Source organism: Balaenoptera physalus, assembly GCF_965194825.1.
Source record: "Balaenoptera physalus genome assembly, chromosome: 16".
NCBI classification, from domain to species: domain Eukaryota; kingdom Metazoa; phylum Chordata; class Mammalia; order Artiodactyla; family Balaenopteridae; genus Balaenoptera; species Balaenoptera physalus.
In genome coordinates, this window is record NC_138898.1 from 28,802,849 (window position 1) to 28,824,829 (window position 21,981).

Sequence of the window (21,981 nt, forward strand, 5' to 3'; positions counted from 1 at the left end):
TAGTTAGAATCTCAGCTGGCCAAGGCCTGGAAAGTGTAAACTTCCCAGGGTTTGAGTGAAAGGAGCACAAGGGTTGTGTGCCTCTGGATCTGACCTCATGCTTCAGAGGACTCTTGCTGCTGCCCAGTTTTATCCAGGCAAGAGATCTGTTCTTGTGGAACTGAGTGGCTGCAAAAGCCTTTTTCTGTAAGTCCCCCCACTCCCTTCCCTACACAGGGGAAATCCTCCACTAGTCATCCTGGGGGCAGCGGGGGAACACACTAGTGGGTGGGTGTTGTGTGCCACATGCAATTTTTACGCAGAGGGGATAGAAAACTCCTCCCCGCACACCTTAGACATAAATATGATTTTAAGATAATCAAAGCCTGCTTCAGTGGGAGAGGTTCTGTATAACATGCTGGTGATATTCCTTCCATTTTTTTGGTTGTTTTTATTTTTTTCTTTAAAGTCCATTGATCGTCACAAAAACCCAGGAAATGCAACTAAGGAGAAAACAAATGTCCAACTGAGATCTAAGAACGCAGAGCTATGGAGGAGACATGGCACTGGACTGCTGGGTGTGCGGGAGGGGGTGGAGGGGTGGTCTCCACGGGGCAGCTGGCCGTGGGGGACACAGGAAGGAGATGAGGCTGCTGGCTGGGCCAGGTAGTTATGTTAACCGCTGCACGATGACGGCATTGAGCAGGTTGGCTTCCTTCAGGGTCTGGCTCTCGTCAGCCAGCTCTTTGTTTGGGAAGGTGGTCATGAGGACAAAGCTGGTGGCAGCCATGGCCGGCCGGGCGTCCACGATGAAGAGTCGGATGTCGCTGATCCTGGTGGAGTGGGGGGAGTGGGGAGGTGGGTGAGCAGTGTTCTTCCCTGCTGTCCCCACCCCCCGCTTCGGGAGGCTCTATCACATCCCCAGGTCCCCTCCCCTGCCCAATCCTTCTCCACAGAGTGTCCAAAGCTCTCATTTGGAACCACATGAGCTCATGTCACTCCTTTGTCTAAAACCCTTCAGAGTTGCTCCCACTTCCCTTGGTATAAACACCAATCTCCTAACTGTGGTCCTGAGGCCTGCCTAATTTTATACCACCCTCCTTCCCCCTGTTCTCCTACCTCCCCATTTCAGTCCTTCATCATGCTGTGCTCCCTGCCCACATTTGGGCCCCTCTTCCTAGAGGCTTCTCTGCCTGATCCCTTTTCTGTAATCCTAATCAAACTTGTTTCACAACTAACCTCATGTGAAGCCAGTCAACACTCAAGGATTGGCAAGCCATTCCCTGGGCCCCACATGTGGGTCCTGGTTTATATGGCCTATGATTGATGAAATTTAGACACTGCTATTCTAGAAAAAGAAGTTGCCAAATATTTTTACAGGCAACAGTCCTCCCCTGCTAATCCCTTCATCACTTTGTGCCTCAGTTTCCCCATCTTTAAATTGGGGAGGAACAGTTACTTTGATCCCAGATGATCTGAGATGGAACAGGTATTCTAGAATTCTCAAAGTCCAGATCTAGAAGAGACCTTAGTAGCCTAGTGGTTTTCAGAGGCTGCTTGCAGGCAGGGAGGTAGAGGAAGCCAGGTGGGTGGGAGGGTACACTGCATCCCCTCTCCCCTCCATCAACCACAGCAGTTCAAATTTTATCTGTTCTACACTTGGGCTTTAGCATGAAACTTCCTTTGAACACATTGTTTGGTGGCTAAGAAAACCCCTCTGAGGAATCCGATCCCCTAATTTTAGAGATGAGGAATGAGACCCACACAGGGGAGGGAGCAAGTCACTGGCCACACTTAATGCAAGAGTGGGAACCAAACCAAAGGCTTCAGACTTGCATACTTTCCTATCCCACTGCCTCCTCTGGGGAAAGCACGGAGTGCCTGCTGGTGTTTAGGAGGAAGAACTGCTCCCTGCTTCTCACCTGTTTGTGGGAGTTTCTGGGACCCTCTTAGAATAAGCCAGGCCACATAATGCAAGGTACCTGTGGCTGTGGTTAAATTTCTGCACCAGCCTCCCGCCATCAGCAAGCCGTATTTGGATGTTTGTGGTAGGCTGTGACTCATCAATTGAGATGGAAGAGCTGGCTTTGGCTTCATTTTCTGCCTGTTGGGCTGGAGAGCTGGTATTCAACACCTGGGGGGCAGTGCTGAGGAGAGAGGATCGCGTCAGGACACAAATAGAAACAAGGCCCCACACAAGAGGGGAATCCTGTCTCAGATTTTTACTGAGCATTTGCTACGTCTGGTGCTGTTTGTTGCTACTGATATAAGGAGTGTCCAAGACAGAATCCCTGTCCTGATGGAACTTAGAGGTCCAGTGGAATTCACCTCAACCCCCAAATTACTGCTAGCTCCTTCACTCCTGGAGTTGGGCAAGTTACCAACCCCCTTCTTCCTTGGTGTCCACAACTGAACAAGGGCTTGAAGGGAGGAAAGCAGTATGCACGACAGCCTGGGCCAGGAGAAACTGGGACCTGATGCTGGAGGACCCAACAGACCAGGATGAGTTTTAGCCTCAGTGAGAGGCTGAGGGCAGAATGGGGAGGGGGCACGCCAACTCTGCAGATGAGGCAGGCATGACACAGCTTGGCAGGTGACTGCTGGAATGTAAGGGACAAGTCCAGACTCTTTTCCTCTGATGGAGTTTTCAGGCCTGCCTGCCCCAGTGCAACCTCACTCATGTGAGTATCTCATATTCATGTGTCAACTATCAGGAGGTGGCTGAGATTTCTGGAAAGCCAACTAAGTGCCTGGCACCGCAGGGATTAATTATACAATATGAACAGGACACAGTTCCTACTGTGGTGTTGACAGCTCAGATCCTGGAATGAGATGGACGAGGGTATGAATTTACCCACTAGCTATGGTAGTGTTGGGCTAGTTATCTAAGCTCCCTGAGTTTCAACAAGGGTAGTAACAAGGTTCTTTAACAAGGACCCTTGTGAGGATTAAAGGGGTGCTACACTCCGGGTGGCTGACAAACACAAAATGCACATGAATTCCCCATTCTCCATAACCGTTGGAGGCTTCATCTCTCTCCTGTAAACCATCTATGCATCTCATTCTCAGCCTTTCTCTTAGCAGATGTCTTGGCCTAGACCTATGCAGAGAATAGAGGCCATTGGATGAGAACTCCCTTGCTTCCCCTCAAAGCCTCTAATTAATTCATACACCTCACCGTTCCCTCTGATCCTTACAACCTAAAAAGGGTATTCTCAGCAAATCCAACTGAAAGTGCTTTCCTAAGTGTGTTCCCTGGGACCCTAGTCCCTTGAGTTATCTCCAGGAAGGTTTTGGAAATGCCACATATTATACCAACAGCATCACAGGCCACTAACATATTAAAGAAGGTCTTGAGAGATCGTGAGGTTAAGGCAAACTTATTTGACCACCATGTCCTTTCTTTCATGTTACGTTTGTTAACCTCCTGCAGATTGTTTCATGGAACACAGTGAAATGTTGCCCCAGGGCACATAATTAGCAAGGAAGAACTGAAAACTGAACTTACTCTTTTCTGTAAACATGAAAAACAGTGGCTTAGAGAATTACAAAGTGGAGCTCAGAAGAGAAACCTGGCCACACTTATTGGACACGAGAGGAGCTTCTATGGATCAGCCTCACAGCACGTGGGACTCAAATGTGGGCTGAGACACAGATAAGTTACACCATCACGGGCCTGAAGAGATGCTTGGAAATAGTGGAAAGTTAAATGTTGAACCTGTAAATGCCTAAGATCTACTCTGTTCTGTTCATTAGTTTTAAGGGCATTAGGTCAACTCTCTAATTAGACTCTAGGCAGCCTGTCCCTCAACTGTTTATAACAATTCCAAGTACATGATGGGTACTCACTGATGCTACTGCCTGCCAGAAAGGCCTGAATGAGAGAGAAGCTGAATCACCTGACTGCTCATTTTCTTTGTAGTGGGAATAAATTGGGCACTAAGGTGCGTTGTTGCCACAATGCTACCTCCTGAGACCCTGCCACCTGCTTTACAAAGATGACCACTACAGAAAGCATGGTGAGGGGGCAAAGCTCATCCTGGCAGCAGTGTCACCCTTCACCCCCACCCCAAGTGCACTCTTGGTGTTTGGTACTCAAAATCAAGTAAATGCAGGCTTCCCAAATCTTCAGATTAGTTCCCATCCAAACAAACAAATGCAAAGCCTAAAATAAAAAAAGTTTCATGCAACTGAACGAACTTTTTCAAATTTCTGAACTGAGAAAAGTCTATTCATTTTATTTTTCTAGGTAATTGGAGAAAAAACAAGCATTGACTGATTTTTGAGGCAAACCTGAGAAAAATTTCTTAAACTTTTGGCTTCTTGATCATTTTAGTTAACAAGAAGACAATGGAAAGCATAGTAAAATTTATTGGAAAAGCTGAAAGAGCTGTCCATCTAGTTTAGACTGAAAAGCTAACGTTCCATCTCCCTTAGCTGTATAAAACATTTTTTTAGCTCATTTTTCATTAAAAGCTAGAACTGAAATAAAATCAAAGTGGAACTGGCAATGAACATTTATTTAGCTGACAAGCATCACATCTGATTATCAAGCTCTGTCTCGACTTGTTGATTCATCACCTGCACTAAGTATTCCCATCCTGCTAAAACAGACTCCTTAAAAACATCTTAATTTTTTGAGATGTGGAGTCTTCACACATAATAGAGTTAGACTTTCCAATAGTAGAAGCATTTTCTGTTAGTATCATGAAACCTGACAAACCCAAACTGCACAGTGCTCTGGACCCTTCCTTATAACTACTGGCGGGTGAAAGACGGATACAACCTTTTTGGAGGGCAATTTGACAACATCTTAAAAATATGAAGATCTTTTGAGCTAGCAATTTTACTTCTAGTACAACATTAAGGGGTATATAAAGATTTAATTAGAGATATTCATTGTAATGTTGTTCATAATACTGGCAGCCACCTAAATGTTTAACATCAGGGACTGGTTAAATTATGGCACATACATAAGATAGAAAATTATGTTAGCATTAAAAATAATATTGTAGAAATACACTTACTGATCTGGAATGACAGCCATACTACATTAGGCAAAATAACAGGTGATAGAACATTTACTTTTACACACACACACACACACACACACACACACACACACACACACACACCCATATACATATACAGACTGGAAGGATACTTCCCAGATACTAACTGGATATATCTGGGTGTTAGGTTTAGGGACAGTTTTTATTCTTTATCTGTATTTTCTATTTTTTTTTTTTTTTAAGATAAACACATTTTATTTTAATAATATAAGGAAAAAAATTATCTGGTGCTCCACAAAGCTTACCATAGCTGACAGGTAAGTCACAGATGGATCAGAGAACAGCTGTCCCGGACTAACCCACAGGCCCCAATGTGGTAGATGAAATGATGAGCAGGGTGGACTTAACTATTTTGGTCCTGGTAAACCACAATCTATTGGTCTCTAATGTCCTGAGCTATGACCCTTGCTCCTGATGAGGCAAGAATGGCCAGCAGGGAGGCAGGGGATTCTAGGAGAGGGCCAGCCAGAAGCTCAAAGAGCACAGCTGTTGGCAGACCATACTCTGATTCCTGCAGATGGTGGTGAGGTGAGCAAGGGCAGTGCCTAGTTCAAGAGCTGCCAGAGCTAGGTCAGAAACGGTGTCTTGCTGTGTAGGAGTGTGGGGAGAAATGCCAATCAGAAGGCCTGATTCCAGTCCCGGCTCTACCATAGGGAGCACCTCAGGGTATCCCTTAAAGTCCAAGAGCCTCAGCTTTCCCTTTGTAAAATAAGGATGGTACTGGCGGGGAGGGTCACCATGCTGAGTGCCTCTCATGTGCAAAGATCCCTCTGAAGGATACTGACGAAGTGACCCCATGTATGGCCAAAGCTGAGTGGGTCCCTGAGAGAAGGCTGCCTGTCTGTGGGATGGCCAAGGATCTGGTGTGAGAACCCTGCCTATCAGAGGTAATAGGGACTATCAACCAGTCAGATCCTACTAGGGGTTTGAATGCAAGATAGAGATAATGGCAGAGGACACGTGGCAAAAATTTCACAGGAGATGACAAACTGAGTCTCAGGCAGGACCAAAGAAGTAGAGATAAGAGCTGCCATAACAGTGGAGCAGCAGGCTGCAAAGGGGCAACAATGTCTCTGAGCTTCCCTGGATCCTAAACGATGCCGCTGTAGGCTGGCTGGCAAGAGTCCAGGATTCCTTTCTCCTCTGAATCCCCATTTCAAGTGACCTGAATACGTGTGTCTGTTTCAGCCTTAAAGCCATGCAGAAGGTTATCCCTGCCCTGGACACCCTAGATTACCGAGTCAAAGCATCAATATGTTACCTTTACTGATTACACTGACTGCTCACTGTGGGGCAGTGCTCTACGTGCTCCTCCCAACAGTAATCGAGGAGGTAAGGATTCGTATTAGTCCCACTTTATAGTGGGCAAACTGAGCCTGTATAGTCCAAGCTCATATGGCTAGAAAGTGAAGAATAGATTTAAACTCAGGTGTGTTAATGCCAAAGCCTATGTTCTCCATACTCTTCCTCCCATAAAAATAAAATCTGAAGTACCTTGTACTAAACAGTAAAGAGCTATACAAAGTGAGCTTTACACAGGGCCTGCTGGGCCCGACAGGAGTGGCCCACACAGTCCCACTCCCCCCCGTGCTGCTCCTTACCTGCCCAGTTTCTGACCCTCGCCAGTGAAGGCTTTGAAGGCTCCCTTGGGCTTCACGAAGTCCTCGTCCCGATGGTCCTCCATGTCCAAGTTCACCTGCCCACCGTGAGCTAACCTCCGCAGCTCTGCTGGCACCTCTCTGTGGGAGAAAAGGCAGTGCTGGGGCCCACACAGAGCAGGATGGGAATGACAGTGATGGGTACAAAGGGAGGAGAAACTTCTCAGTTCCAACTGTGAAGCTGGGCTTCACAGGGAGTCGACTGCTCTAGTGGCTACCTGTCCACCTCCCCCTCCTCTCATGCCTGCTCAGAGTCAAGAGTGGAGACCTGTACCTTATTTGGTGACTTGGCTCTGTCCTAGGCCCAAAGGGGAAATGTAGATACACAGGGTTTTGGGAGCAGATCTGTGAATCTGTATCTCAACTGTGCTAAATCTGCTTAAAAATGTAAACTTCTTAAATAATAAATATTTGAATCAGCTTCTTCTTTCCCATCTGCCATCTCACTCACTGATATGGAATCCGAAGGAGGGCTTTTCTGCTCACCCTCTGCGGATAGACTCCAGAAACTGGGCATTGGATGGGTCTTGGTAGCTTCTGAGTTCACCATTGTCCAGGCTGAATCCACTCTTCCAGAGCTTCAACACTACATGAACCTGTGACAACAGGAGGTAAGCAGTCCATACATTGTCAGGAACCTGGCAAGCACACCAGCATGAACTTGCAAATTAACGAGTTTTTACTATTTTACTGTGTCATTATTAAAACACACAGACAGACAAACATATACTCATGCACAAGGAGATCAATCAACAACCAATGAAATAAGTATTAACCTAAAATAAGAAGGTGATATGGCACAAGTTAAGAGAATGGGCTTTGATTTAAGCAGACCTGGGTCTGCATCTTGATTTTGCCACTCACTAGCTAAGTGGCACTGAGCAGATGACTCAATTGAAGCTGTGGCTTCCTTATCTATAGGGTTGCCAGTGTGCTTGGCACAAAGCTTGTTGTCAACTAAAGTAGCATGGCAAATCTTACGTGGACTATTTTGCAGCCATTAAAAATGATATCTACAATTTCTGTTAACGACTCCCTATATATATACACAGAAAAGGGTCTAGAGGACTAAAGACCAACCTATTAGCAGCTGCTACCTCAGGTGGATAGGATTTTTATTTCCTCCTTGCTTGACTACTTTACTTTGGAAAAAAAACCCCAAATAATTAAAAACAAATACATTATGGAGACTAATGGTCACAAGGTCATATGAAAATGTTTATGGCACTGAAAAAGTATATATATATATATATATATATATATATATAGCTGAGTCACTTTGCTGTACAAAAGAAATTAATACAACATTGTAAATCAACTATACTTCAATAAAATTAAAAAAAAAACGTTTACGACATAAACCTCAAAACTGATTCTACAGTATGATTACACTTATTGGAGAGGGGGGATCCCTATGCGCAGGGAAAAAAGGACTGGAATACAATACGGAAAAAGTTCAAAAAGTACGTTTCAGGCTTCCTTGTGGCGGGGGGGCGTCTAAAGACCAAGTTCTTTAGGCACGTTCACACCACCAGAGAACCCTGGAATCACTATCCCTCTGCCTGAGATCCATGGAATGCTCAGAAAACTCCTTTATTTGTCCATCCGCTCTGCCTGTCCCCACTCATGAGCCACCCCCCACCCCCCACCCCCGACACCCAGCCAGATGAGAGCTGTCTTTGATTCTCAGGTAAGCCTTTCCATTCATGGATGACAGCAAACCTGCTGCCTCTTCCCTTTCAGAGGCTGCTGATTCACGTGTAACATGGGACTAATTTCTCCCCCAAAATGATAAAACAGTCCATGAACTTCCCTAAAGAAGGTAGGTGCACACTCACATCTTGGCCGGAATGCCGCCTCCTTTCTCCTGCCACGTAGGCAGACTCTTCCTCTGGTGCTGCTCCAAGGCGGTAGCCACCTCCTGCAAATGGCTATAAAAGCCAAGTTCATAAACACCGGAGGAGTGGGTCAACAGTTTACAGGTTATTCAGATACAATGATGCTATCTCAAGCTTGTTAACTACTAGGTATACTTTCTCTGAGTAGGAAACTCAGAGACTGGGGTAAAAACTGGAATGGTGGGGGGATACTGTTTGGTTAAAGGGAACGGCTGCTACTAAGCTCTAGTTAATCATGACCATTTCAGAATCTAGGTGTAGGATAACACTAAAGACTTTTTGATTTTCACAAAGAAAACAGAAATCCTGACTGTACGTAAAACAGGTGGCCACCAATTCAATTAAAACAAAAATAAAGCAAGACACTGAGTAAATCAGGTTGGTTAGGCCAAACAAAACATGTTTGCAGAACCTGATCCAGACCACAGGCCATAGGTTTGAAAACTTTGCCCCAAATCTTGATTTCATGTTAAAAGGTAAGAGAAACGGCACTGCTCTTCTGCATATGAGAGGAAGTGAGCAAATGAAAAACAAAAACAAATTCAGTCACTGCTGGGCTGAGGAAGGCCTCCTTTCCCCTGCTCTGGAACCTCAGTCCTGTGGACACAGACAACGACCCCGACCCCTTATGCTCACTCTTGGTTTACTGGTCTCTCCAGGGCTCTTGGACACTCGCTCCACAGCTACGGCTCCATGTTCCTTGGCACCTTTAAAGAGATCGTCCACCAGCTCGTTGGGACTTTTCTTCCTGGGAGGGCCAACAATCTGCTGTCCACTTCTCTCTGAGCCCCCAGCATAAAACCTGTGCAGAAAATACACATCTAACACCAAATATACTTAGAAAACATGAATAGAGCATGTGCCAGGCTCTGGGCTAGGAGCTGGGTACAATGAGGCAAAGGGTACAAATGCCCATCTTTAAGGAACTTACTGTCTAGGTGGGGACAGATTTAAGAGGCAGGCAGCCATATTGCAGTGTGAGCCACAGTAGAAATTAGTAAGGGGAGCTCTGGGAACACAGAGCTGGGGAGTACAGTCAAGGGTTCCTAGAAGGGTGTCTTCTGGGCTAAATCTTGAGGATGAGTTTATCAGGTAAAGAACAAGGGAAGGGTATTCCAGGCATGCACGACAGCACGTTAGCTCTGGGAATTCACCATCCGTCGGCCAGCACCTTTCCAGCAGATGATCACTATGGTCAGTTAGAAGCAGCTACCACTAGCAGCCCTGGATTAATGGTGGCAGTGGCGTGGTTAGTACAAGCAGCTAGGTTCCACTGTTGGCTCTGCCACTGAGTGACCTGGGCAAGCCAATGCACTGAGCTAACCTCACTTTCCTTCTTTGAAATGGAAGGGAAGGACCACATGCCCTACCTACCTGTTCCTTAAGTCAGGGCCATCAGGTTCAAATCAGCGGAAGTATGCAAAAGAACAAGCACAGAGTAATGCACACATGTAAGGTGTGATACAGCACCGAGAGCTCCCAAGCCTCACCTAACCTTGCAATTCTTGTGACATACACCGGGCGGATGCGGAAGAGTGGGTACTGGAGGAGGTCAGGGAAGCTCAAATACAAGCCCCAAGATACCCATACCTGCTTTGCAATGGGCCAAGCATGGCTTGAGATGAAGTTAGCACCTTTTTTTTTACCTGCATCTGAAAACCTTCAGTCATGTAGCCTTGGCTAGCTGCCTCCTTATCACTCCTATTCACAGCTAAGTCAATAGCATGTCTCAGTGGGGAGAACTGAGAACCTATAAAACTGAGCCTCAGCCTTCCATTTCCTGACATTCCCCAGAGAATGCAAGGCAAAACCCTAGGCCTTGGCATGGACAACAGCACCAGTGTCATTAGGTCTGAAACGCTGAGGGACCAGAGATGTAACCGGGATGTGAAGTAAAAGAAGGTCACCGCCTGGAGGATGTGAAAGGACAGGAGAAGTAGGAGGAGGTCATTCAGGAGTTGGGCATTCACTTACTTGATGACACTGCCTTTCATTCAAGGAGTATTAAAACACTGAAATTAACATTTATTCCTGAACTTTGAGTGTATCTAAATAGAAGGCTCTGAGGTAGTGTAAAGGTCACTACGTGGACGAAGACAGAGAACAGAACACACATAATTTCTCAGCCCACTTCCCAAAGAGTGACCACGATGAGATAACTGCATTTCCATAATGGTTATTATAAAATGGTCCTTAGGAATGTTTGACAGACCAAGACAGATTCCATGGAAAACCAAAACCCATGAAGTGAGGCTGCAGCCAGTTCATCCTTGTTCATTCCAGGTAGACAAAGTTCTGTTCAGTGGACTCTAAGATCCTTATTAAGGGATCTCAAAGCCCTGGCTTACAAACTAGGAATCTGTGATCAAATGCCTTAAAAATACTCATGCCCCTAACCCGGTATTTTCATTTCTATAAACTATCCAAAATAATCTGAAATGTAGTCAAAGATTAATACACAGAGATGTTCACAGCATTGATATTTAAGGTGGCAAAAAACTGGAAATGATTTAAATGTCAAGCATTCCATATGATGACCATTATAGTCACTGAAAGCACTTATGAAGAATCTTAATGACCTGGAGAAGTATTCAAGATGTAGCATTAATCCTACAAAAGCAAGAAACAAACATCTGCCTTTCACCATGTAAAGTACAATATAAACAAACTACATTTACACACAGAACCAACACTTAGTGGAAATATGTCAAAATATTAACCGTAGTTACCAAAGGGTAGATGAGTGTTATATTTTTTTTCATTATGCTATTCTACATTTTCCACAATGGACACTAATTTTATTATAACGTTCCTAAAGGTTAAAAACAAACCAACAAAAAACAGTACTGTGTCTGTATATTGGAGGAATATACACTTGTAAGCCCTTTTTTTCTCTTTATTATGTAATATATTGCTTTTTCAATTAAGGAAAAGCTGGAAGGAAATACACCAAAAATATTATTGATACGTGGTTACCTCTGGGTTGTGGTACTACAAATGGCTTTTTTCCTTATAGATTTATTTCCCTTCCCCTAATATTCTTCAATAAATACATATTATCTTAATAATTAAAAATGAAACAGAACAAAAAGAAATCCAGAATACCCCAAAAGAAAAAAAAATAGTAAGAGGACAGGGATCACTTCTAAGCACAGGGAGTGGAAAACTGTTTCTAGTATGCATATGACTAGCCCACAGTAGTAATGGCTAATGATAACCGAGCATGTTTATCCTTCTAGGCTGTTCTAGGTGATTTATACATTACCATGGAGTTTCCTGTGGACTGTGCCCCCAATAAAGACTCACCTCTGACCCTCCTCATCCTCCTCGTCCTCGTCTTGGTCATGAATGAGGTCTCTGAAGGATGTCACCCTATTATCGCTGGAGACACAGAAAGGAGCAAAATGATCTCAAGGGGAGTAAAAGAAAGGTGATCCGCATCATCAGCTGCTAACAGTTGAGGACACTGAGGTTAGGTTTTTTGGTGGGGCAGGAAGAGGATCTATGGGAAGAGGGTTAACCTCTCAAGTTTATATGCAAAACAATGATATTTATTCAAGGTCACACAGTACTAAGAATAAATTAGGAAGTGTATCAAGAAGTAAAATGAAATCCAATTTAAGCTCTCCTAGAGGGGGAGGAGGGAACCAGATAGGATCTGTACTACTTTAAAAACATACTACTGGATAGTGATTTTCATCATATAATTTCTAAATATTGGGGGAATGCCTGTGTGCCAGGCACTGAACTGGATGCTAGGTCTATAAAATGATCAGGCACAGTTCTTACCCTTTAGTTGCTTACAGGCTAGTGGCTCTTTGGCCAGGAAACCATCCATTAAATACTGTGCAACAGGGGCTGTGACAGAGGGAAGCACATGGGATGTGAGAGCAGTCTCCTGTTCTAGGTGGGGGTGGGGGAACATCAAGAAAAGCGTCCCAGAAAAATGCAACATTTGGACCGAGTGCTAACAAACTAGGGGACCATCAGTCAATTGGATAAAGGATGGTGGGGCTGGTGGGGAAAGGGGACCAACAGGGCATTACAGGAAAGCAGCACAGGCACATACACAGAGACTAGTGAAAGTAACACATTAGAGGAAGGATAAATCATCAAGAAGTAAAAATGAAATGAATATATGCATGAAAAGCCCTCTGCTTCTGCTGTAGGTTAGTCAAGTATTTATTAGTGTTTAGGAAAAAAGCAGGGTTGTGTGGGGTGCGGTAGAGAGGGCACACTAAACATGGTATGAGAAGGGTTAACTCCCTCCTCTGACAGTCTTACACTGCCACTTTTTTCCTAGTTTAGATTTGTCCTTAAGGAAAAATCTTAGTTTTTCAAGGATCATGAGACACACAATTTATAAAAACATTTTCTGTATTCCTTAGGGGGAAAAAAGTTGTTTCTCTTTAATATGGTGGGAGAGGGTAATGGAGATTTAGTGAGGCTAGAGAAGGAGTTGTTTACTCCAGTTCAGCCTTGAAGAAAGATTTATTTCAGGGAGACAATCAGAGGACAGAATAGGCTCTGAGGCTCCACTAACTAGAAAAAAGAGGACAAAGATCAACCGATGTAGCAAATACATTCCTGCCTGAGTGAGCTGAGAGCAACCTCCTGGGCATTCCTTCATGCTCTACACAACATGGTTTAAAAGGATGCAAGTGATAAGATCCATACTAGTGCCCTAAAAGGCTAATTCTACTCATTACTCTTCCCAGGGGAGTTTTCCACAGATGCTTAGCTTAGCGTCTATGGAAAAAAAAATCCTCTATCTCTCCGTCGTTAAACACCTTCAAATACACATGTGTATACCTGCTTGAGCAAACCACTTGCTCTGGCTATAGGTTTGGCTCTTTCCCCAAAAGTTCTTACACCTAGACTCTGACAGTATCTAACACAGACTCTGGTGTCCATTTACTTGGTTCCAATCCCAACTTAGCCTCCAACCCTGGGATCTTGGGCATGCTAATGAAATTCTCTAAGCCTTCATTTTCTCATGTGAAAATGGAGACAATCAGCACCAACCTCGTGGGCGTGCTGTGAACAGTCGGGGTGCTGATGCACGGTGTAGCACATTTCAAGTACTACTCTTGAGCAGCAGTTCTCAAAGTGCCGGTCCTTGGACCAGGAGCATCAGTATTACCCTCAAAATTGTGAAAGATGCAAATCCTCAGCCCCTACCCTAGACCTCCTCAATCAGAAACCCTGAAAGGAGTGTCTACCAATCTGGTTTTAAGGAGTCCTCCAAGTAATTCTGATGCATGCTCAAGACTGAGAACAACTGCTCTGGAGTAATGCTCTGAGAGTTACCTTAACAGTAAGGATGTCCTGGGGGCATTACCAATTTCAGAATACTCTGTCTTGTATCTTCCACAAATAGGCAAAATGTTTCAGAAATTTCAATTTTTCAGCATCAGAACTCTATCTCCCAGGCACCCTGAAGTGGCACAAAAGTGCTTTGTCAGATCACATTTTCTGCAGTGACAGAAATGCTGTACCTGCACCGTCCAATAATGAAGCCACTAGTCACACGTGGCTATTGAGCATTTAAAATTTGCTAAGTGCAAATGAATAACTGAATGTTTTATTTTAATTAATTTAAATAGCCACATGAGGCTAGTGGCTACCATACTGGACAGTATAGTTTTAGAGAATTAGACAACGGTGCTCCCCAGAATTCTAAGGAAGTACAGTTTGGTTGAATGAAAGAATAAAAAAAAGGAAGAAATAACAGCCTACCTCTTGCTCGACCCTGTGCTCGGTACAGGGGTGGGAGGTATTGCACAGAGAGGTAGCTAGCACATGGCAGAAGAAGCAGCTTTGGATTTAGACAAATTTGGGTTTGACTCCACTATAACAGCAAACGTGTTACTCGACCTTTCCTAAGACTCAGCATCCTGACCTGTGAAATGGTGAGCACCTGACCTACTTCCATGGTTATAGAGGTATAAGAAGAGAACGTATGTGAGAATATCTGGCAGAGCCAGACAGATGGTGGGTGCTCCTGGAATACTAGCCCTCCCACCTCCAGGAACTTACAACTTACGTAGGGAGAAAAATATTAAGGTAATTATCAGGAGAAGAAGTCAAGACAACACAGCAAAGATGTCATACAGTAGTACGCGGATATGGGTTGTGACTGGAGTTCGTGCTGCCTATGGGTTGGGGGATAACATGCTCAGTAGAGAAGGTGGGGAGGGAGCTAAACCTGGAAGGACACAGAGGATTTGCACAGGTGGAAAGGAAGCAAGAGAGTGGGCATGTCCAGTCAGATGAGAGGCTCAAACAAAAGCAGAAGAACCAAAAACAAGGCAGAATTGAGACACCAAACAAATCAGTTTGGTTGAAATAAAGATTTAAGAAAGGAGAAAAAGGGGGATAAGATGAGGATGGCAGGTTCACAGCAAATTCTGGAGGACAGTGAATGTCCACAGGGAGAGGCAGTACATCATTCTGGCTGAGAGCTGAATGCTGGAGGCAGAAACAGATCTGCATTTAAATCCTTGTTTTACTAGCCGTGTGATCTTGGGAAGATGCCCAGCTTCAGTGTCTTCATCTGTAAAATGGGAAGAATAACGGTACCCACCTCACAGGGTTGTAGTAAGGGTTAAAAAGATGTATATATATCAATAAAAGCTTAACCCAGTGCCTGGCAGCTGGTTAAGTGCTCAATAAATGACAGCTGTTATAACTGAGGAGTTTAGACTTTCTCCTATAGCTATGGTTAACCTTTTTATGTCCCACAGCCCTTTGAGAATCTGATAAAAGTTATGAATTTTCTTGCCAGAAAAGGTACTACATATACACAAGTTTTTACCTACAATTTCAGGTAATTTATGGACCTTCTGACATCCATTCCACAGATTCCTCCTAGGGGGTTCAGGGCCTCCACGTGAAGAACCCCTGTTCTAGAGTCAGAGGAGGAACTCACTAACTGAGTGCTGTGCCACAGAGGCAGTGGTGATATGAAAAGGTATGCGAGAAGATGACAGTGGGGTCGGGGAGAGCTCAGCAGCAGGCTAAGTGTCCTGCAACAGTCAGGTCAAACAGGGGAAAGGCAGGCCCCACACAGGATTCCTCTGAGGTGCCAGCACAAGCCTGCCTTTTCCTGAGAATGCAGTCAGCCTTGACCACCTGGACAAGGACAACGATGTAACAAACAGTGCCTTCCCTCTCCCTTTTCCTTGGCTTCACCCAAGCCCAGTACCAAGTCTGAGGCTTAACCAAAGCAAAAAAGTAAGACCTTTAGGCCTGCATGTGTGCTCAGTCTTTTACTCTCCGCAGTCTTAATGTTAAACTCTATTCCCTTGATTCTTTTACTTTTAAGTCTACTTTTCAACATATCGACTTGCTGTGGAATGAGACAGGGAACAAATAAGAAAAGAATGGGGAAGATGAGAATGGATGCTAATAATGGTAATAATAAAATGACAATAATAGCAGTTAACACGTTCTGTGTTCTAAGTGCTATGTAAGTATTAACTCATTTAATCTCCCATGTGGTAGGCACTATCATCATTCCCATTTGACAGGTGACAAAAACTGAGGGACTGGAGATGTTAAGTAACCTGCCCAAGGTCACAAAGCTCTAAACTGGCAGTGCTGGGATTTGAACGTGAGCAGTCAGGCTCCTAGCCCAGGTTCTAATAAACCATTGCCTTTTTTTTTGTTTTTAAAAGATTTTTTTTGATGTGGACCATTTTTTAAGTCTCTATTGAATTTGTTACAATATTGCTTCTGTTTTATGTTTTGGTTTTTTGGCTGTGAGGCATGCGGGATTTTAGCTCCCCAACCAGGGATTGCATCTGTACCCCCTGCATTGGACAGTGAAGTCTTAACCACTGGACTGCCAGGGAAGTCCCATAAACCACTGTCTTGCCAGGACTTTGGGTCTATCAGAGAAGACAGGTGTGAACATGTGACTGACATCAGAGGCTAAGTTTCAATTTCTCCTCCTCTGTATTTTTGTGCCAACACCCCAACAGTAATCTGGGGTGCCTGTGAAAGACACACCCCAGGAAATCAGCTGTCTCTATCAGCAGCTACAAGAAAAGCCCTTATCTTATCAACCAGGTCCCAGGCAGTAACATCTTGATGTGCCATCACTGACACCTCACACGTGGGCATCTATGAATAACTAAAAGATGTCCTGCCTATTACCTCTTTCCTCTGGAAATGTAGGTAGGGGAAGAAGTTAAGGAAGCAATGAGAACTGGGGTTAGTGTTCCTTCTAGAAAGGGAGGAAATGTAATTTAAATCTCAGATGCCCTTAGAGAGAAACACAATTTATCACTTCACCAGCAAAGAAACACTATATCTGTATTCTGGGGTTGAATTCAAACTCAAATAAATTGAGAACATACACCAGAGAGTAGAAACAAATCAGGCTACAGCAGAGAGGGGAGCTGTAGTTCAGACACCTTTAAAGGAAGAGGCCCTGCCTGTCTCCCAGAAGACCTGCATTATCCCACTCTGTAGATCACAGCAGTGATCGGCTGTGAGAACCTTGGAGCCAGGGTGGCCAGGACAGGGGATGCAAATGGGACAGCAAAGGTTAACACTGCTTCACAAAATAAGACAAGGTCTCCCTAATCAATTTGGGAAAGGGTGGGTTAAACACGTTTATTTTCTCTAAGTCTTCTTAACAGGGTAATGGGCATCCTAAAATATTGAAAGAGCCTTTTTAAAGTCACCTGGCCTCATCTTTTACATCTACAGCATCCCTGAAAGGAAGTACTTCGGTTTCTACTTAAAAACTTCCAGAAATGGAGAGGCCACTCCTCATATTTCATAAATAAGAGACCCCCCCCCACCAAAACATCTTAAAAGTTGGTTCTGTGGTTTCCTCCAGGATTGGATCATATACCACACTCAGTTAAGAATCCCAAATCTCTACAGGAAAGGAATAAGTCTTGCAAGAAACTACTACCCACCAGTCAGTCTATCTTCCTCCCTCAAACCCACTGGTCCACATCCCCAGGCCTGAACCCTCTGTTGAGTCAGGAAATAGCTCACCATTGCTGGAAGCACACCAATGTAGCAATAACTGAAGTTGGCCCTTACCTGGGGGCTGTGCCTCTGGATACTGAACTGGGGGTTGCCTGCGAAATGGTCACAATGTCTTCGTCCCCTCCATCCTCATAAAAGCTTGCTAGGGCGATCTGAAACAGAGAGATAGTAACTTGGGATCCTTAAACAGGCCTTCATCTAACACATCTCCTTTCATCTCCTTTGAACATAAAGGAGCAAAGACACAAAAATATGGCCCACACTTACAAGGCGGTCTGCATTTGGGGGGGCCATAGAAAATAAGACCAAAAGGTAATGGCCCAACTATTTGTTTTCATATTACCTGAAAAAAATTCCACCTACTAAGGGGAAAAGAAGGCAAGAAGGAAAGTTGGGATGGAGACACTCCTCATTCTCATTTTTATTAGGAAATGTGATCTAGTAAAAGCAGTGTACATTTATTGAGAACTTATTTATGAGCCATGTTGTTCTGAGTACAACTCTACCTGTGTTAACTCATTTAATCCTTAAAGAACCCTATGTAGTTAGTGCTATTATCATCTCATTTTATAGCTGATAGAGAAGCACCGAGAAGCTAAGAAAGCTGACTGAGGTCACACAGTTGGTAAGGAGTAGAGCCAGGCTCGATCCCAGGCAGTCTGCTCAGGCCCTTACTCTCAGCATTTAGGTGATAGCCAGGAGTTGGGAACTGTGAGGTCAGTCCAGATTGCTACTTTCACTTTCTCTCTGAGGCTGTTTCCTAATCTGTGCAATGGGGACACCCATCCCACCAACCCTGCAAAACGGACGAGAGGATCCATTAACATTTATGCAGTCATGTCTTAGCTCTATACATACGGAAGGAATATGGGCCTCTTTTGGCCATCTGTAATTGGATGTTTCTCGCATGGACTCAATGCACAGGTGTTTACTTATTACTTACTTTGCACAAAGAAGTAAGAGAGCAATGAGGTCTACAGAGGTGAAAAAGACGTGGCTCTTGTCCTCAAGGTCACCACCTTTTAGGAGGCAGTGAGCTGCTGTGGGACATAACCAGCCTGTTGGAAGCAGCGTGCCTTTACAGAACACGCTTTAGCAGGCCTGCCAGGAGGCAGTATGCTGCCGTGGGACATGCACTGAACTGGCATTGAGGGGTGTCTACATTCAAGTCCTGGGCAAGTCATGTCACATGCATGAGCCCGTTTCCCCACTAATAGCATGAGGAGACTGGGACTGATGACCTGCCACCTGTAACACTGTGAGTTTTTAGGTCTTTCAGGCAGAAGCTGCATTTTGTATTTCTGCCCAGCACAGGGGCTTTACACTGTGTGTCTGTACAGGTGTGATGCTTTATCTAACTCTTACACTTTCGGGAAGCATATAAATGGTGAAGTCAGCAGACACAGTTCAAATCCTAATCCCTGGGTGTGTGACCTTGGGCCTATCACTTGACCTCTGAGCTTCCAATTCATCTATACAACTGAGGAAGTTTTCTTTACCTCACAGTGTGGCTAGGATTAACTGAATCACCATATGTAAAGTGCCAGGGCACATGGTGGTTAAGAGCTTGGGCTCTGGTATCAGACAGAACTGAGTTCAAATGCCATCTCTTCCACTTGGTAGCTAGTGAGGCACTGAGCAAGTTACTTAACCTCCCTAAACCTCAGCTTCAAAATGCACAGGTTAAATGACTTAAGACACCTAAAGCAGTTAGAACAGCACTTGGCTCATGGCAGGCACTCAATAAATTTTAATCATCATCATCTACCTAAGACGTCGGCTGGCCAACAACATGTATGCAATTCTTCCTACAATTAATTACTGAGTGCCTACTACGTGTCAGGCGTTTTTCCAGGCACAGGGGATTCAACAGTTTACAAAAATCCCTGCCTAGTGCAGCCTATCTTAATGTCTTCTTAACTAATAAATATTTAACGTATACTTAATACATGCTGGTGAACTAGACGATAAGCTCCACGAAGACTCCCATTTTACAGAAGAGTTACTTATTAAAGATGAATAGGCTCCACTACCCAGTTTCTCCCAGCAATTAGGTAGGAGGGGGCGTGGGCCAAGTCCTGGGCTGGGCTTCTCCCCTGTCCTGAGGCCGGGGCTGCGAAAATGGAAATGAACGAGCACCTAGTCCCCAGCGCCGCTCCACCGGGGAGCTGGTCAGTCGGGCCGGGCCTGCAGCCGAGACTCGGCGCGGCAGCCACGCCCCCAGGCTCCCCTTCTTCACGCGGGCTGCGGCACTGCCCAAAATCTCGCCGACCCGAGAGCCAGGCAGAAGGGGAAACTGAGGCCGGGTAGAGCAGGTCCGGGCCGGAGCTCGCCCGCGTTTCCCCACGCCCAGGCCAAGCTGGCGACGCGTGGCAAGCGGCCCCAGGACCCTGAGGCCTGGATCGGGCCGCGGCCCGGCGGGATGACTATGCGCTTCGACCACTGCGGGCTTGTCGCGCCAGGCGTACGCGCTCCGCAGTCCCCAGCCCGCCCGACGCGGCCCGCCTCGCGGCGCTACCTGCAGGTCCCAGCCGGCCGACTCCAGGAAGAAGCGGGCCCGGTCCTCCTCGGCGCCCGTCACCGCCACGAACTCCCTCAGCGAGTCCTGTCGCTCCGCCGCCATCTTAGCTCCGTGCGCCGCCCAAACCGCTCCGGGCGCCGCCGCACAGCCTCAGCCCCGCCGGCGCGTTCCACACACCGGTCAGCCCTGTCCAGCCGAGCGGCGCCCGCCCGCAGGCCCCGCCCCATGCGGTGCCTCACACAAAGTCTTCCGTGCGAGAACTCCGCCGCTCTGCGCCCTCTAGCGGCCGTAGCGTGGACCCGCAACCTAACGGCGGGGGTGGGAGCGCGGGGAGGAAGAGAGGAGGGGCGGGTCTTCCGCTGTGTACCTGTGGGATGAAAGATCCCGAAAGGAGTCAGTTTCACAATTATTCATTGAGTCGTTTCCTCATTTCATTAATTTATTCAGTCGTTCATTCACTTACTTGTTCAAATATTTACTGAGTGGAATCAAGGGCCCGTTGCTCTTCCACGGCTGGGGATCAGCAGCGAGCAAAACAAAGTCCCTGCCTTCTTGTTGTTCACATTAGAGAGCCTTGAACAAGTCACTCTTGTCTCCCAACCCTTCCGTGGCTCCCCATCTCAATCTGCTTAAAAAATATCTCAGGGCCTGCAAGACTCCTGTGAGATGTGCCAGCTCTCCATCTCATCTCCTGGGCTTCTCAGTATTTCCTCTGCTCCAGGCACACTTCCTTTCTTGCTGTTCCTTGAAGGTGCCAGATGCGTATTTGCATCAGAGCCTTCGTGCTCCCTTTGCCTGGAACGCCTTTCACTCTCTGGTGGGCAAGGTGCTCCCTCACTTTCTTCAGGTCTCTCAGACACAATCCCGTCTTAGAGGTCCTCAGCTTCTTTGCCCTCTTGCCTCTCACCACCCTGCCTGAAATGCTCTTCTCTTCCTCTTCCCCTGGTCTGCTCTTGCTCAGCCTTCTGGTCTCAGTTTAGGTGTCCGCTCCTCAAGGAGGCCCTTCTACATCCCCAGGCTCTGTCAGACAGTGTATGCCCTCTGGTGCCATGTTAAATGTCTGCCCTCCCCAAGGGCCACGATCCCTGTGAACAGCAGGGTCTCTGGCTGTTTCCAGTACAATGTGGCTTAAGAGCACATGCTCTGGACTCAGCCTGGGGTTGAAGCTCAGCTGTTACTGCTTGTGTGATCCTGGGCAGATTCTCTCTCTAAGCTTCAATTTCCTGCTGTGTAAAGTGGAGCGCCTCACATTTCCTGCTTCAGAGGGATGTGTGAGGATTCAATGTGCACGGCTGAGAGCAATGTTTGATACTTAGTGAGGCCCCAGCAAACGTTAGCTGTCATTTCATCTCCCGTGACCTGCAGTCACTGACCTTGAACAATCACTTACTGACTCTTTGCTGAATTAATAAAGGAGCGAATAAATGAAACTTTGTGTGTTTGCATATCCAGGTGAGAAATACAGGGATCAAAATCTGAGGACAAGGATGCTGGGCAGGTTACTGGACCCCCAAGGAGTATTGAGCTGACTGTGGGATATGACCTAATTTCAATAAATAAAAATTTTCATTTTCCATAAAACAGATGCCTTTGTGGCTAGGAAAAATGAGAGACCGACAAACATACAGTCTCGAAGTGAGGTGGCTACAGAGCCACTGCCTTTAGTGTTCACTATTATTGTGGGCTGGGCTCTTGCTGGACAAGCTGGGTGATGAGAGCAGGCTCTTGCCCTCTCTGGGCCTCTGGGCCTCAGGGCCTACATGATACAAGGTGGGAGGTTGGAGGTGGGCCAGCCCAGTGTTCACAGCCTTCTCAGACCCATTTTCATAACAAACATTTTGTAT

General features: G+C 45.8%; 1 protein-coding gene across 4 annotated transcripts; it reads right to left on the reverse strand.

Annotated features, from left to right (window-relative positions):
* Window positions 1–410: 410 nt before the first annotated feature.
* On the reverse strand, window positions 411–20,353 carry NSFL1C (NSFL1 cofactor). Of its 4 annotated transcripts, XM_082429898.1 has the most exons (10): window positions 20,135–20,350; window positions 17,671–17,768; window positions 11,914–11,988; window positions 9,982–10,014; window positions 9,244–9,409; window positions 8,548–8,640; window positions 7,196–7,305; window positions 6,653–6,790; window positions 1,962–2,126; window positions 411–812 (listed from the first exon to the last, which is right to left on the reverse strand). In XM_082429898.1, the coding sequence occupies exons 1-10, from the start codon at window positions 20,237–20,239 to the stop codon at window positions 650–652; spliced, it is 1,146 nt and encodes a 381-aa protein (XP_082286024.1). In that variant the 5' UTR covers window positions 20,240–20,350; the 3' UTR covers window positions 411–649. The 4 variants fall into 4 exon arrangements, with proteins under 4 accessions (XP_082286024.1, XP_082286025.1, XP_082286023.1 ...); XM_082429899.1 differs by lacking the exon at window positions 8,548–8,640 and having other exon boundaries at window positions 20,135–20,353; XM_082429897.1 differs by lacking the exon at window positions 9,982–10,014 and having other exon boundaries at window positions 20,135–20,259.
* Between the last annotated feature and the right edge of the window lie 1,628 nt (window positions 20,354–21,981).